General features: G+C 48.0%; 1 protein-coding gene across 2 annotated transcripts in view; it reads right to left on the bottom strand.

The window, feature by feature from the left end:
• Nucleotides 1-14,306, bottom strand: part of LOC135504413 (FERM domain-containing protein 5-like) — a 181,413-nt gene that overhangs the window by 17,216 nt on the left and 149,891 nt on the right. The window contains exons 2-5 of one of the 2 annotated variants that reach the window (XM_064923041.1): nucleotides 10,468-10,572; nucleotides 3,414-3,456; nucleotides 3,173-3,251; nucleotides 423-520 (exon numbers count right to left, since the gene is read on the bottom strand). In XM_064923041.1, coding sequence (XP_064779113.1) covers nucleotides 423-520; nucleotides 3,173-3,251; nucleotides 3,414-3,456; nucleotides 10,468-10,572 — 325 coding nt within the window. The remainder of the gene's footprint in view (nucleotides 1-422; nucleotides 521-3,172; nucleotides 3,252-3,413; nucleotides 3,457-10,467; nucleotides 10,573-14,306) is intronic. The other variant, XM_064923122.1, reaches the window with a different exon arrangement.

Below are 14,306 nucleotides of genomic sequence, written 5' to 3'. Positions count from 1 at the left end.
CTGACAGTTTTGGCTGCTTTGTGGTCCATATTGTTGTCTCTACCTTCTTGACCTTGACCTTTGTTTTGTTGACCTTGCCCAATAATGTTTGTACCGTGTTTAGTGCTGCTACCATGTTGTCTTGCTACCATGTTGTTGTTATGTCGTGTTGCTACCTTGCTATGTTGCTGTCTTAGGTTTCTCTTTATGTAGTGTTGTGATGTGTGTTTTGTCCTATATTTATATTGTATTTAAACATTTAAAAAATATCCCAGCCCCCGTCCCCGCAGGAGGCCTTTTGCCTTTTCGTAGGCCGTCAATGTAAATAAGAATTTGTTCTTAACTGACTTGCATAGTTAAATAAAGGTTAAATAAAAAAAAGAAGAAGAAGAAATAAGAATATACGAAACAAGAAATACATGGGACTGCTGTGGTCCATTTACCCTGTAGTATGTAGGCAGCCAACATGGCAGCATCTGACGTCCTACACAGGAGACGACCATGGTACAGATCTCTCTTGATCTGTAGGAAGACTAGATATCTGCAAAGGAACATCAGAAACAGTGTGTTTTTTGGTCCACTCCAAACAAGCAAAGAGATGTACTGAACCTAAATGATTTGTTTCTCTTTTCTTTCATTCCATTTGTAGCTCCATTTAAAGGGATGAGTGGGTCATAGCGACGGCCCAAGAGAGCCCTGATCTTAAATTCCCAGACAATGTTCTTCACTTAACTCTTTGTTCGTTTGTTGGTTGTTTGGAAAGGGTTCGTAGAGGAGAGTGTTTGAGATAGACAGTGTTTAGTAAAGGAAGTCCTGAGGCGAGTAATGGCGTGTCTCTCTGAGTCCGTCTCTGCTCCTTCCTGCCTCTAGCCTACAGGGCCCAGGAGACCATTCCATACCCAGCTAAAGCACAGCCACTTCCACCGCCCAACACAGAGGGGACTTCACCTTATCTGGCCCTTCTCTTCATTGGAACCTTTTATCTCTCAGGTTGAGGAGATAGTGAAGAATTATCTCACTTTCACTGCTTCTAGAAAGCAGGATGATGAAATAACTTTTCCACTTCTACTAGTTTGAGTCAAACAAACAGTCCCCTGGTTGCTACTGGGTCGTTCTACACAGGATGACAAAACAACTTCACGCGGAGAAGGCTTCCTCTCCAATTCAATGTCAAATAGGTTAGAATCCTGCTGGAAAGTAAACGGCACAATAGATACATCTGTCGACAGGCAACTCCATGTGTCCAGGTGTGTTAAGACATGAGAGGAAAAGAGCCATTGTCAGGGATGTTTTGGTGCAGGAATATCAGCATTCAGCAGGTTTACCAGGTTAGCAGCATAAGCAATATAGTGTCTCTATGCAACATAGGCCCTTTGCCCCACTAGGAGATGAAAGGAATAAGTAATGCAATAGAGGTTTAATTCTGTGACCCAAGCTTATATGGAAAATCAGTCTGTGTCCCAAATGGCACCATATCCCCTAACTGGTGCACTACTTTTGACCAGGGCTCTGACCAAAAGTAGTGCACTTTATAGAGAATAGGGGGCCATTTTGGATTCACCCCAGGCTTTTAGTTCCCATCTTCCCATCATTAATACATAACCCTGTCTAGTCTCATTCAGAACTTGCTCTGTTAACCACATCCTTACCTCCTACACTGCAGTACCATCCTCCTCTTCAAACAGAACTTCACTTACCATGATCTGAGTGGATCTGAGTGGATATGTGATGATTGTCTTTCACCCTGGCTCTGTCCTCTATGATTTCACATATCATCTGTGATTTATTTATGATTTGAGTTATAATTAACTCCTTGTGATCTACTGGTCTAACTGTAGTCTTCTGTGACAGACTGTTACTTGGCCAGCACACAAGAGATGTGGTTTTGGGTTTACAGATCAGTTTAGCTGTGGTTCATGGAGAGTCCTCCTTCAGACTTCTGGTTGAGCATGTGATTGCTATTCAGGCTCTTGCAATTTATGTGAACGTTTCATGTGAGATCAAGTTGCCTCAGACTGCAGCCCAAGAAAACGCACATTTCAGAATAACTTACCCAGCATTAATTTCACACACCAGTGGCTTATCTTCTCTAAGAGCAGATTTGATTTGATTTGATTTGAGCAGTAACGCAATAAATACCATTATTAATCATACAGCAAAATGTCATAAGTGTGTGTTTGTGTGTGTGTGTGTATGTGTCTGTGAATGAGTGTGTGTGTGTCTAGTCTTTACAGAGGGTGCTGCTGGCAGCGTCACCAGATGGTGGAGGATTGGGAAGTGGTTCTCTCCCTCCCTAGCTCCGACTGGGGTTATGAGACAATGGGAAGCAGTGGAAAGTGAAAGGGGCTAGATTGCATGATGACGAGACTCGGGTTACGTCCCAAATGGCACCCTATTCCCTATATAGTGCACTACTTTTGACCAGGCTCTGGTCTTAGTGCACTATATAGGGAATAGGATGCCATTTGGACACAGACTAACCTCCTCCTCCCTCCTTCCTCCTCCTCTACACCGTAGTTTGACTGTCAGAGATAGAGTACCGCATTTTGCAGGCAAGGTGACCTGACATTGCAACTTAAAGAAAGAGTTATCTCGTCTAAATCCTCCTACAAACGAATTCACTGTAGGGTTTTGATACCCCTAAAATCAGCTTGTGCTCACTCATTCATGCCTGTGGTCTACCATTGATATTCTAGATGTGTGTAATATTCAGCATTAACATGATAAGTTTCAATCAGATGAAAGAGAGTGATTGCCCACAGTTGGAAGAATCCAATGTAATTTGGACCATTTGGACCAAACCAAGTCTTTCAATCTATTGCACCCACTGTAGGCAAAATCCACACTATCTTTTCCTACAACCTATCCCTCCCTCTCTCTCTCTCTCTCTCTCTCTCTCTCTCCCTCTCTCTCTCTCTCCCTCCCTCCCTCCCTCCCTCCCTCCCTCCCTCCCTCCCTCCCTCCCTCCCTCCCTCCCTCCCTCCCTCCCTCCCTCCCTCCCTCCCTCCCTCCCTCCCTCCCTCCCTCCCTCCCTCCCTCCCTCCCTCCCTCCCTCCCCTCCCCCTCCCTCCCTCCCTCCCTCCCTCCCTCCCTCCCTCTGAGTTGGGTTGACAGCAGTGCATGGCTGGCAGCCTAGTCTCCTCTATTATAAGCCCACTCCATTCTGCCTGTCAGACTGTCTCTAGTCTCTTACCTTGTGATTTCCTCTTTCAGGGCAGCCGGGTCGGGAGGGTAAAACTTGACACGTAAACACATGGTGAATGGAGGCTGGGCTGGGGGGAGAGGTCACATGTTAGAACAGAGGCTTTTTCTAGTACTTACTGTGACCTAACTAGTAGTAACTGCCAACGACTCAATCACCCAATCAAATTCACAACTGCATATCATCATGCATAATTCAATATCCATACACGGTCATGCATTCATGTACTTACATTTCATTTGTTTGGCAATACATTTTGTAAACCCCAACCAGTGCTGAAAGACATAAACAAAAACAAATCAGTCAAAAACGGTGTTTTCTAGGCACTAAATACCTGACTGCTATCCCTCTGCCTCTACTCTAGACATTAGTGACAGACTATGTGGTCTGATTGCTCTGTAGTTGTGCATTCTGACTTGTTGTCTAGAGCTGGAGGGCATTCTAGAACAGAACTCCACTGAGCACCCTAATGCTGTGTTCTCTCTACCTCACTGATGTTTATATTCTCTCTCTCTCTACTCATCCTCCTCCCTCTCTCTCTCTCTCTCCTTCACATCCCCCCTCTCTCTCTCTCTCTCTCTCTCCTTCACACCCCCCCCCTCTCTCTCTCTCTCTCGCTCCTTCACATCCCCCTCTCTCTCTCACTCTCTCTCTCTCTCTCTCCATCACATCCCCTCTCTCTCTCTCTCTCTCTCTCTCTCCTTCACATCCCCCTCTCTCTCTCTCTCTCTCTCTCCATCACATCCCCCCCTCTCTCTCTCTCTCTCTCCTTCACATCCCCCTCTCTCTCTCTCTCTCTCTCTCTCCATCACATCCCCTCTCTCTCTCTCTCTCTCCTTCACATCCCCCTCTCTCTCTTACCCAGTGACTCTTATAGAGATGAAAGAAAGGAAAGTGCTTTAGAGGAAGGACACTCAGAGAAACGCTTGTTGTCTGTCAGCTCATAACCATTTGGAGGAGAAAAAATATCTCTGGTGAGTTGAACAGATGTTATCTCAATTCATCTGTATGAATAAAGGTTGAATGAAAAATGGAATACATTAAATGAGTGGGGAAGACACTACACCGGTGATACTGGCCTAGTTAGTTGATGTTAATCATATCTCCCATACTTCACCTGTCTCTCCCCTGGCCTCGAGGTTCTGCTCTGGAGAGGAGGGCTTGGTTGAGTGCTTCACTGATAGACTGTGACAGAGTTGTGTCTGTCAAAGCCTCATATACCCTCACTACAGTCCTTCTATCAAATCCTGAAACACTGCTCTAACTACCTGCCAATCTGAAGGTGTATAGAAGAGACTGACAGTGAATATAGACTGGGTTAAGTACTCTGACTCTGACTGAGGAAGGCAGCAGTGGTGTGTATTTATGGATGCCAAGAAAAGCCAGGCTTCCCCAAAATATTGATAAATATATATATTTTAAATGGACTATTCATCTCTCTGTGTTTCATAATTTTCCTTCAACTTGCAAGGCTGAATGTATCTCACCGGAAAAAGCATCTGAGTGAGCGAAACAGCGCCCCTCTGTCTTCGCATGTGTAGGCCATCTATTTGATGCTGTCTGGTCAAAAAGAGCATGACATTGTTGCCGCCTGTAGCGTTGAATGCAAGGGAAGCCAGAAAGCATTTGGCCTCCATTCATAAAAAAGTATAAAATAATAGCCACTCAGCATTGAAATAAACTGAGTGAGCTCAACTGTGAATGATCCTGGTGCACCAAAAAAATGTGTCAAGGGAAGCCAGTTTGGATTTGGCTTCACTCCAATCACATCACGAGAGCAATACGTCATAGACAGAAATAACTTGAATTGTTGCATCTCATGTTGTTGTCCTCCGGTGGCTATCTAGCTAAAATGGGCCCTTTCCTAAATTATCCATGGATGGAGACAGGGATTTGGAGTTGTGGTTTAATTAATTCTCTGTACTGGCCAATGATGCGATTCTGATGCCAACCATAAATTCATATGTGGTGCCCTAACCTGAGAGAATGGAAGTTCAATATGTAGCTAGATATAGAAGGCTAATGTTAACTAGCTAACATTGCCCATGATAGGAAGTTAGGTTAGTGAGCAAGCATTTTAGCAAGGTAGCCGAGGACAACAAAAAAATAAAAGCTTGTACTGTATGACAGAGTCACAGACCATTTCATCAACATGAAAGAGAGGAGGATGGAATTGGCATTTCTCTTCAAGTAGGGTGAGTCAACATGTTTTTTTCTACTTGCATGGATGCACACACGCATGCACGCACACACACACACACACACACACACACACACACACACTGTAACGGCGTTCTTCTTTTGTTGAAAGAGAGTCGGACCGAAATGCAGCGTGTAAGTTACTCATGTTTATTAGTGAAGACAAACGAACGAACTATACATGAACAACTAATAAATACAAAACAACAAAAGGAACGAAACCTATTACAGCCTGACTGGTGAAACTAACACAGAGACAGGAACAATCACCCACGAAATGTAAAGCGAAACCCAGGCTACCTAAATACGGTTCCCAATCAGAGACAACGAGAATCACCTGACTCTGATTGAGAACCGCCTCAGGCAGCCAAACCTATTAAACACACACACCCCTAATCAGCTACAATCCCAACTACTACAAACCCCAATACGAAACTACAATACATAATAAACCCATGTCACACCCTGGTCTGACTAACTAATAAACTAAAACACAAAATACTAAGACCAAGGCGTGACAGAACCACCCCCCCTAAGGTGCGGACTCCCGAACACACCTCAAAAACCCTAGGGAGGGTCCGGGTGGGCGTCTGTCCATGGTGGTGGTTCCGGCTCCAGGCGTGGACCCCACTTCATAAATGTCATTATTCCTCCCCTTCGCGTCCTGGGATAATCCACCCTAACCGCCGACCATGGCCGAATAGTCCTCACCCAGAACCCTACATAACAGAGGAGCAGCTCGTGACTGAGGGGCAGCTCGGGACTGAGGCAGCTCGGGACTGAGGGGCAGCTCGGGACTGAGGGGCAGCTCGGGACTGAGGGGCAGCTCGGGACTGAGAAGAAGCCCAGTACTGAGAAGAAGCCCAGTACCGAGATGAAGCCCAGCCAGGAGGTTGAATCCGGCAGATCCTGGCTGACTGGCGGATCCTGGCTGACTGGCAGATCCTGGCCGACTGGCGGATCCTGGCTGACTAGCAGATCTGGCAGATCCTGGCTGACTAGCAGATCTGGCAGATCCTGGCTGACTGGCGGATCCTGGCTGACTAGCAGATCTGGCAGATCCTGGCTTACTGGCGGATCCTGGCTGACTGGCAGATCCTGGCCGACTGGTGGATCTTGGCTGACTGGCAGATCCTGGCTGACTAGAAGATCTGGAAGAGTCTGGTTGACTGGCAGATCTGGAAGAGTCTGGTTGACTGGCAGATCTGGAAGAGTCTGGTTGACTGGCAGATCTGGAAGAGTCTGGTTGACTGGCAGATCTGGAAGAGTCTGGTTGACTGGCAGATCTGGAAGAGTCTGGCTGACTGGCAGATCTGGAAGAGTCTGGCTGACTGGCAGATCTAGAAGAGTCTGGCTGACTGGCAGATCTGGAAGAGTCTGGCTGACTGGCAGATCTGGAAGAGTCTGGCTGACTGGCAGATCTGGAAGAGTCTGGTTGACTGGCAGATCTGGAAGAGTCTGGCTGACTGGCAGATCTGGAAGAGTCTGGCTGACTGGCAGATCTGGAAGAGTCTGACTGTCTGGCGGATCTGGAAGAGTCTGGCTGACTGGCAGATCTGGAAGAGTCTGGCTGACTGGCAGATCTGGAAGAGTCTGGCTGACTGGCAGATCTGGAAGAGTCTGGCTGACTGGCAGCTCTGGCTGCTCCATGCTGACTGGCGGCTCTGGCTGCTCCATACTGACTGTTGGCTCTGGCTGCGCCATGCTGATTGGCAGCTCCTTGCAGACTGGCAACTCCATGCAGACTGGCAACTCCATGCAGACTGGCAACTCCTTGCAGACTGGCAGCTCCTTGCAGACTGGCAGCTCCTTGCAGACTGGCAGCTCCTTGCAGACTGGCAACTCCTTGCAGACTGGCAACTCCATGCAGACTGGCAACTCCATGCAGACTGGCAACTCCATGCAGACTGGCAGCTCTGGCTGCTCCATGCAGACTAGCAGCTCTGGCTGCTCCATGTAGACTGACAGCTCAGGCTGCTCTATACCGGCAGGAGGCTCCGGCAGCGCTGTAGAGGAGGAAGGCTCTAGAACCGCTGAACAGACGGGAGACTCCGACAGCGCAGGAGAGGGAGAAAGCGCTGGCTGCGCTGAACAGGCGAAGCGCACTGAAGGCCTGATGCGTGGTGCTGGCACTGGTGGTATTGGGCCGAGGACACGCACAGGAAGCCTAGTGCGGGGAGCTGCTACTGGAGGGCTGGGGTGTGGAGGTGGTACTGGATAGACCGGACCGTGCAGGCGCACTGGAGCTCTTGAGCACCGAGCCTGCCCAACCTTACCTGGTTGAATACTCTCGGTTGCCCTGCCAGTGCTGTGAAGAGAAATAGCCCGCACTGGGCTATGTAGGCGAACCGGAGACACCGAGCGCAAGGCTGGTGCCATGTAAACCGGCCAAAGAAGACGCACTGGAGACCGGATGCGTAGAGCCGGCTTCATAGCATTAGGCTCGACGCTCAATCTAGCCCGGCCGATACGCGGAGCTGAAATATACCTCACCGGGCTATGCACCCGCACTGGGGACACCGTGCGCACCACTGCATAACACGGTGCCTGCCCGGTCTCTCTAGCCCCCCGGTAAGCACAGGGAGTTTGCGCAGGTCTCCTACCTGACGCAGCCATACTCCCTGATAGCCCCCCCCCAATAAATTTTTGGGGCTGCTTTTCGGGCTTCCATCCACGTCGCCGTGCTGCCTCCTCATACCTGCGCCTCTCCGCTTTAGCCGCTTCTAATTCCTCCTTGGGGCGGCGATATTCACCAGGCTGAGCCCAGGGTCCTTTTCCGTCCAGTTCCTCCTCCCATGTCCAATTCTCCAAATGGTGTAGCCTCTCCCACTGAAGCTGCTTCTGTTGCCTCTCGTGTAGCTCCTGTTTCCTCTTCGCCTGCTGCACCTTTGGGCGGCTACACTACTCTGGTTTAGCCCAGGGTCCTCTTCCGTCAAGGATTTCCTCCCATGTTCAGAAATCCTTAATACGCGGCTCCTCTTTGGGCTGCACCTGCCTGTTGACACGCTGCTCGGTCCGAGTGTGGTGGGTGATTCTGTAACGGCGTTCTTCTTTTGTTGAAAGAGAGTCGGACCGAAATGCAGCGTGTAAGTTACTCATGCTTATTAGTGAAGACAAACGAACGAACTATACATGAACAACTAATAAATAAAAAACAACAAAAGGAACGAAACCTATTACAGCCTGACTGGTGAAACTAACACAGAGACAGGAACAATAACCCACGAAATGTAAAGTGAAACCCAGGCTACCTAAATACAGTTCCCAATCAAAAACAACGAGAATCACCTGACTCTGATTGAGAACCGCCTCAGGCAGCCAAACCTATTAAACACACACACCCCTAATCAGCTACAATCCCAACTACTACAAACCCCAATACGAAACTACAATACATAATAAACCCATGTCACACCCTGGTCTGACTAACTAATAGACTAAAACACAAAATACTAAGACCAAGGCGTGACACACACACACACACACACACACACACACACACACACACACACACACACACACACACACACACACACACACACACACACACACACACACACACACACACACACACACACACACACACACACACACAGAGAGAAATCAGAACAGCCACATCATATTTAGCGTACGTTGATTGGACTCATTTGTGTTTGGTATCTTTTAGTTGTCACTGTATTAAACTAAACATAGGTGATTTGATGATGGTGAAATGTTGACATTGAAATGTTGCTGGATTAGTGGAGGCAGCTCCTGTTTTATTTTGTGACTTGAAGTAACTCTCCCCGGTTCCAAATCAATAGTTGTTTAGTATTCCGAAAATGTGGTAAACATTACCTTGCTTGACCATGCTGTAGGTCATGTAACTGTTTGTTTCATACAATATGCTTCGTGGACTTCACCGGACAGAGGATGCTCTCGGGTTTTGTGATGAAACAAAGGTGTGGTTGAATTTATTCTGCCACTGTGTCTTCTTATTGTCTCGGCCTTAGGCCGATATATCACGGTCACAAGGCATATAAAGTAGCCTGTATCACATCCGGCCGTGATTGGAAGTCCCATAGGGCGGCGCACAATTAACCCAGCGTCGTCCTGGTTTGGCCGGGGTAGGCCGTCATTGTAAATAAGAATTTGTTCTTAACTGACTTGTCTAGTTAAATAAAGGTTAAATCCAATTTGTGAAATATATATATATATATATTTCACATTATTGCATCAGCTCCTCAACAATGTGATTTTGACACAAGTGTTAAGAATAGATCATATTTAAACTGATATAATTATATGTGTACTGTAACTAATTAGTCTGTCAAGGTAGAATGATGCTTTATTACACATAAAGTACACCTGACAAAAGCATTTCCCACAGATCAGGGTGAGGGAATATGTTTCCAAGTAAGGTCCAGTTCAATACTCACAGTAAGAAACACCCAACAGCTCCAATCAGAGTTCCAGTCCAATCTGTCTGTCTGACAGCAGATGGATGTCTTCTTCTGGTTAGTTTATGGGCAGAAAGATGTGCTACCACTTTTCTCCATCACTCTATAAATCCCCCTCCCATCAAATGTTTTTTCCTCACAACAACAACAACAACACTCGCATCTCTGAAAGTGTTGAGATAGAGACAGAACAGGAACTGATTCTGATTGGCACAGAACCATTGTTCCTATGGGAATAGGATCTGTGTGTGTGAGCGCTCGTGGGTGTCACGTGTGGGTGTGCGTGTGTGAATCAGGTTGTGCAGACAAGAGAGTTAACACACAGTAATAACCTCAGGCTGTGACGCAGTAGAGTACAGGGTTGGGCTCTGCTGCAGGCACACATGAAAGAAGGAGAGAGAAGAGAGGGAGAAACTGTAGAAATAGCCTGCTCAGTGGTATACGTGTGATGTCATGTGAGAGAAAGAAAGAACGAAAGAAAGAGAAAAAGAGAGTGGAGAGGGAGGAAGGGGGAGAGAGTGTGAAAGTGGCAGCAAGGGAGAGGTAGTTAAGAGAGAAACAGTCAGAAAGAAAGAGAGAGAGAGATAGACAGACATAAACAGAGAGAGAGAGAGTTACCCCTCCTCCCTGTCGGTTGACACCACCCACCCTCTGTTTGTCTGGGTCCACATATCTGATGCCAAAGTAGTCCTTCTCCAGCAGGTTAAGGTGGTGACAGATGAGATCAAACAGGTACTGTCCCTTTGCATCGCGCTGTAACACATAAGAAAACACTACATGAATAACTGAGGAGAGACAACTACTGTCACCAATGTAGGGGTGACAGTGGTTGGTAGCCAGGCAATGCCACAGATAGTGACTGACAAAGAGCTGTCTGGAGGAGAGAGGAGAGGAGAGGGAGGAGAGGGGTGAAGACATGAACAGACACCATGTACAAAGATTTTGGGCTCAAAAGAAACGAGATTTCAATAACACCAGAACATGGTTAATATTTCACCAACCCTGGGGACATATCTGAGGAGAATCAAATATTAATATGCAGAAACAGCCATCTGTGATGTCTCGCTGAAACCTCTACTGCAGAGGAAAAGACATGATGGAGAGAAGCAGTACGGAGAGGTAGACAAGGTGGAACATGGAGTGGAAGTGGAGCAACGTACACCTGCTGCAGACAGTGATGAGAAGGAAATGTAGAGAGTGAGAAATTCAATTGGCCCTCAGTGTAGTGCTGTGAGTGGGAAATGGAATAGGCCCTGCTGTGCAGTGCAGTGAATAAGAAATGGAATGGAACCTGCAGTGCAGCACCTGACAAATGGAATGGTCCCACTTCTGTAGACTTTTCAAAGAGGGAGAAATGGAATATGCTCTACTGCTTGCTGCCTGCTCAGGCATAGGTGGTCACTGGGTGACTGGGCTCAGCCCAGCCTGTCTGTTGATGTAATCAGTATGCACCTCAGCCCAGCCTGTCTCTTGGTGTAATCAGTATCCACCTCAGCCAGGCCTGTCTGATGATGTAATCAGTATCCACTTCAGCCCCAGCCTGTCTGATGATGTAATCAGTATCCACTTCACCCCCAGCCTGTCTGATGATGTAATCAGTATCCACCTCAGCCCCAGCCTGTCTGTTGATGTAATCAGTATCCACCTCAGCCCAGCCTGTCTGATGATGTAATCAGTATCCACCTCAGCCCCAGACTGTCTGATGATGTAATCAGTATCCACCTCAGCCCAGCCTGTCTGATGATGTAATCAGTATGCACCTCAACCCAGCCTGTCTCTTGGTGTAATCAGTATCCACCTAAGCCCAGCCTGTCTGATGATGTAATCAGTATCCACCTCAGCCCCAGCCTGTCTGATGATGTAATCAGTATACATCTCAGCCCCAGCCTGTCTCTTGGTGTAATCAGTATCCACCTCAGCCCCAGCCGCTCTGTTGATGTAATCAGTATCCACCTCAGCCCAGCCTGTCTGTTGATGTAATCAGTATCCACCTCAGCCCAAACTGTCTCTTGGTGTAATCAGTATCCACCTCAGCCCCAGCCTGTCTCTTGGTGTAATCAGTATCCACCTCAGCCCCAGCCGCTCTGTTGATGTAATCAGTATCCACCTCAGCCCAGCCTCTCTGTTGATGTAATCAGTATCCACTTCAGCCCCAGCCTGTCTGTTGATGTAATAAGTATCCACCTCAGCCCAGCCTCTCTGATGATGTAGTCAGTATCCACCTCAGCCCAGCCTCTCTGTTGATGTAATCAGTATCCACTTCAGCCCCAGCCTGTCTGTTGATGTAATAAGTATCCACCTCAGCCCAGCCTCTCTGATGATGTAGTCAGTATCCACCTCAGCCCAGCCTGTCTGTTGATGTAATCAGTATCCACCTCAGCCCAGCCTCTCTGTTGATGTAATCAGTATCCACTTCAGCCCCAGCCTCTCTGTTGATGTAATCAGTATCCACCTCAGCCCCAGCCGCTCTGTTGATGTAATCAGTATCCACCTCAGCCCAGCCTCTCTGTTGATGTAATCAGTATCCACTTCAGCCCCAGCCTGTCTGTTGATGTAATAAGTATCCACCTCAGCCCAGCCTCTCTGATGATGTAGTCAGTATCCACCTCAGCCCAGCCTGTCTGTTGATGTAATCAGTATCCACCTCAGCCCAGCCTCTCTGTTGATGTAATCAGTATCCACTTCAGCCCCAGCCTCTCTGTTGATGTAATCAGTATCCACCTCAGCCCAGCCTCTCTGTTGATGTAATCAGTATCCACCTCAGCCCAGCCTCTCTGTTGATGTAATCAGTATCCACTTCAGCCCCAGCCTCTCTGTTGATGTAATCTGTATCCACCTCAGCCCCAGCCTCTCTGTTGATGTAATCCTTATGCACCTCAGCCCAGCCTGTCTCTTGGTGTAATCAGTATCCACCTCAGCCCAGACTGTCTGTTGGTGTAATCAGTATCCACCTCAGCCCCAGCCTGTCTGATGATGTAATCAGTATCCACCTCAGCCCCAGCCTGTCTGATGATGTAATCAGTATCCACCTCAGACCCAGCCAGTCAGATGGTGTAATCAGTATCCACCTCAGCCCAGCCTGTCTGTTGATGTAATCAGTATCCACCTCAGCCCAGCCTCTCTGTTGATGTAATCAGTATCCACTTCAGCCCCAGCCTCTCTGTTGATGTAATAAGTATCCACCTCAGCCCAGCCTCTCTGATGATGTAGTCAGTATCCACCTCAGCCCAGCCTCTCTGTTGATGTAATCAGTATCCACTTCAGCCCCAGCCTCTCTGTTGATGTAATCAGTATCCACCTCAGCCCAGCCTTTCTGTTGATGTAATCAGTATCCACCTCAGCCCAGCCTTTCTGTTGATGTAATCAGTATCCACCTCAGCCCAGCCTCTATGTTGATGTAATCAGTATCCACTTCAGCCCCAGCCTCTCTGTTGATGTAATCTGTATCCACCTCAGCCCCAGCCTCTCTGTTGATGTAATCCTTATCCACCTCAGCCCAGCCTGTCTCTTGGTGTAATCAGTATCCACCTCAGCCCAGACTGTCTGTTGGTGTAATCAGTATCCACCTCAGCCCCAGCCTGTCTGATGATGTAATCAGTATCCACCTCAGCCCCAGCCTGTCTGATGATGTAATCAGTATCCACCTCAGACCCAGCCAGTCTGATGGTGTAATCAGTATCCACCTCAGCCCAGCCTGTCTGTTGATGTAATCAGTATCCACCTCAGCCCCAGCCTGTCTGTTGATGTAATCAGTATCAACCTCAGCCCAGCCTGTCTGATGATGTAATCAGTATCCACCTCAGCCCCAGCCTGTCTGATGATGTAGTCAGTATCCACCTCAGCCCAGTCTGTCTGATGATGTAATCAGTATCCACCTCAGCCCAGCCTGTCTGATGATGTAATCAGTATCCACCTCAGCCCAGCCTGGCTGATGATGTAGTCAGTATCCACCTCAGCCCAGCCTGGCTGATGATGTAGTCAGTATCCACCTCAGCCCAGCCTGTCTGATGATGTAGTCAGTATCCACCTCAGCCCAGCCTGTCTGATGATGTAGTCAGTATCCACCTCAGCCCAGCCTGGCTGATGATGTAGTCAGTATCCACCTCAGACCCAGCCAGTCTGATGATGTAATCAGTATCCACCTCAGCCCCAGCCTGTCTGATGATGTAATCAGTATCCACTTCAGCCCCAGCCTGTCTGATGATGTAATCAGTATCCACTTCACCCCCAGCCTGTCTGATGATGTAATCAGTATCCACCTCAGCCCCAGCCTGTCTGTTGATGTAATCAGTATCCACCTCAGCCCAGCCTGTCTGATGATGTAATCAGTATCCACCTCAGCCCAGCCAGTCTGATGATGTAGTCAGTATCTACCTCAGCCCCAGCCTGTCTGATGATGTAATCAGTATCCACCTCAGCCCCAGCCTGTCTGATGATGTAATCAGTATCCACTTCAGCCCCAGCCTGTCTGATGATGTAATCAGTAT

Source organism: Oncorhynchus masou, chromosome 1, assembly GCF_036934945.1.
Source record: "Oncorhynchus masou masou isolate Uvic2021 chromosome 1, UVic_Omas_1.1, whole genome shotgun sequence".
NCBI classification, from domain to species: Eukaryota; Metazoa; Chordata; class Actinopteri; order Salmoniformes; family Salmonidae; genus Oncorhynchus; species Oncorhynchus masou.
Note: the sequence above shows the minus strand (reverse complement) of the source record. Positions and strands in the feature narration are given on the sequence as shown.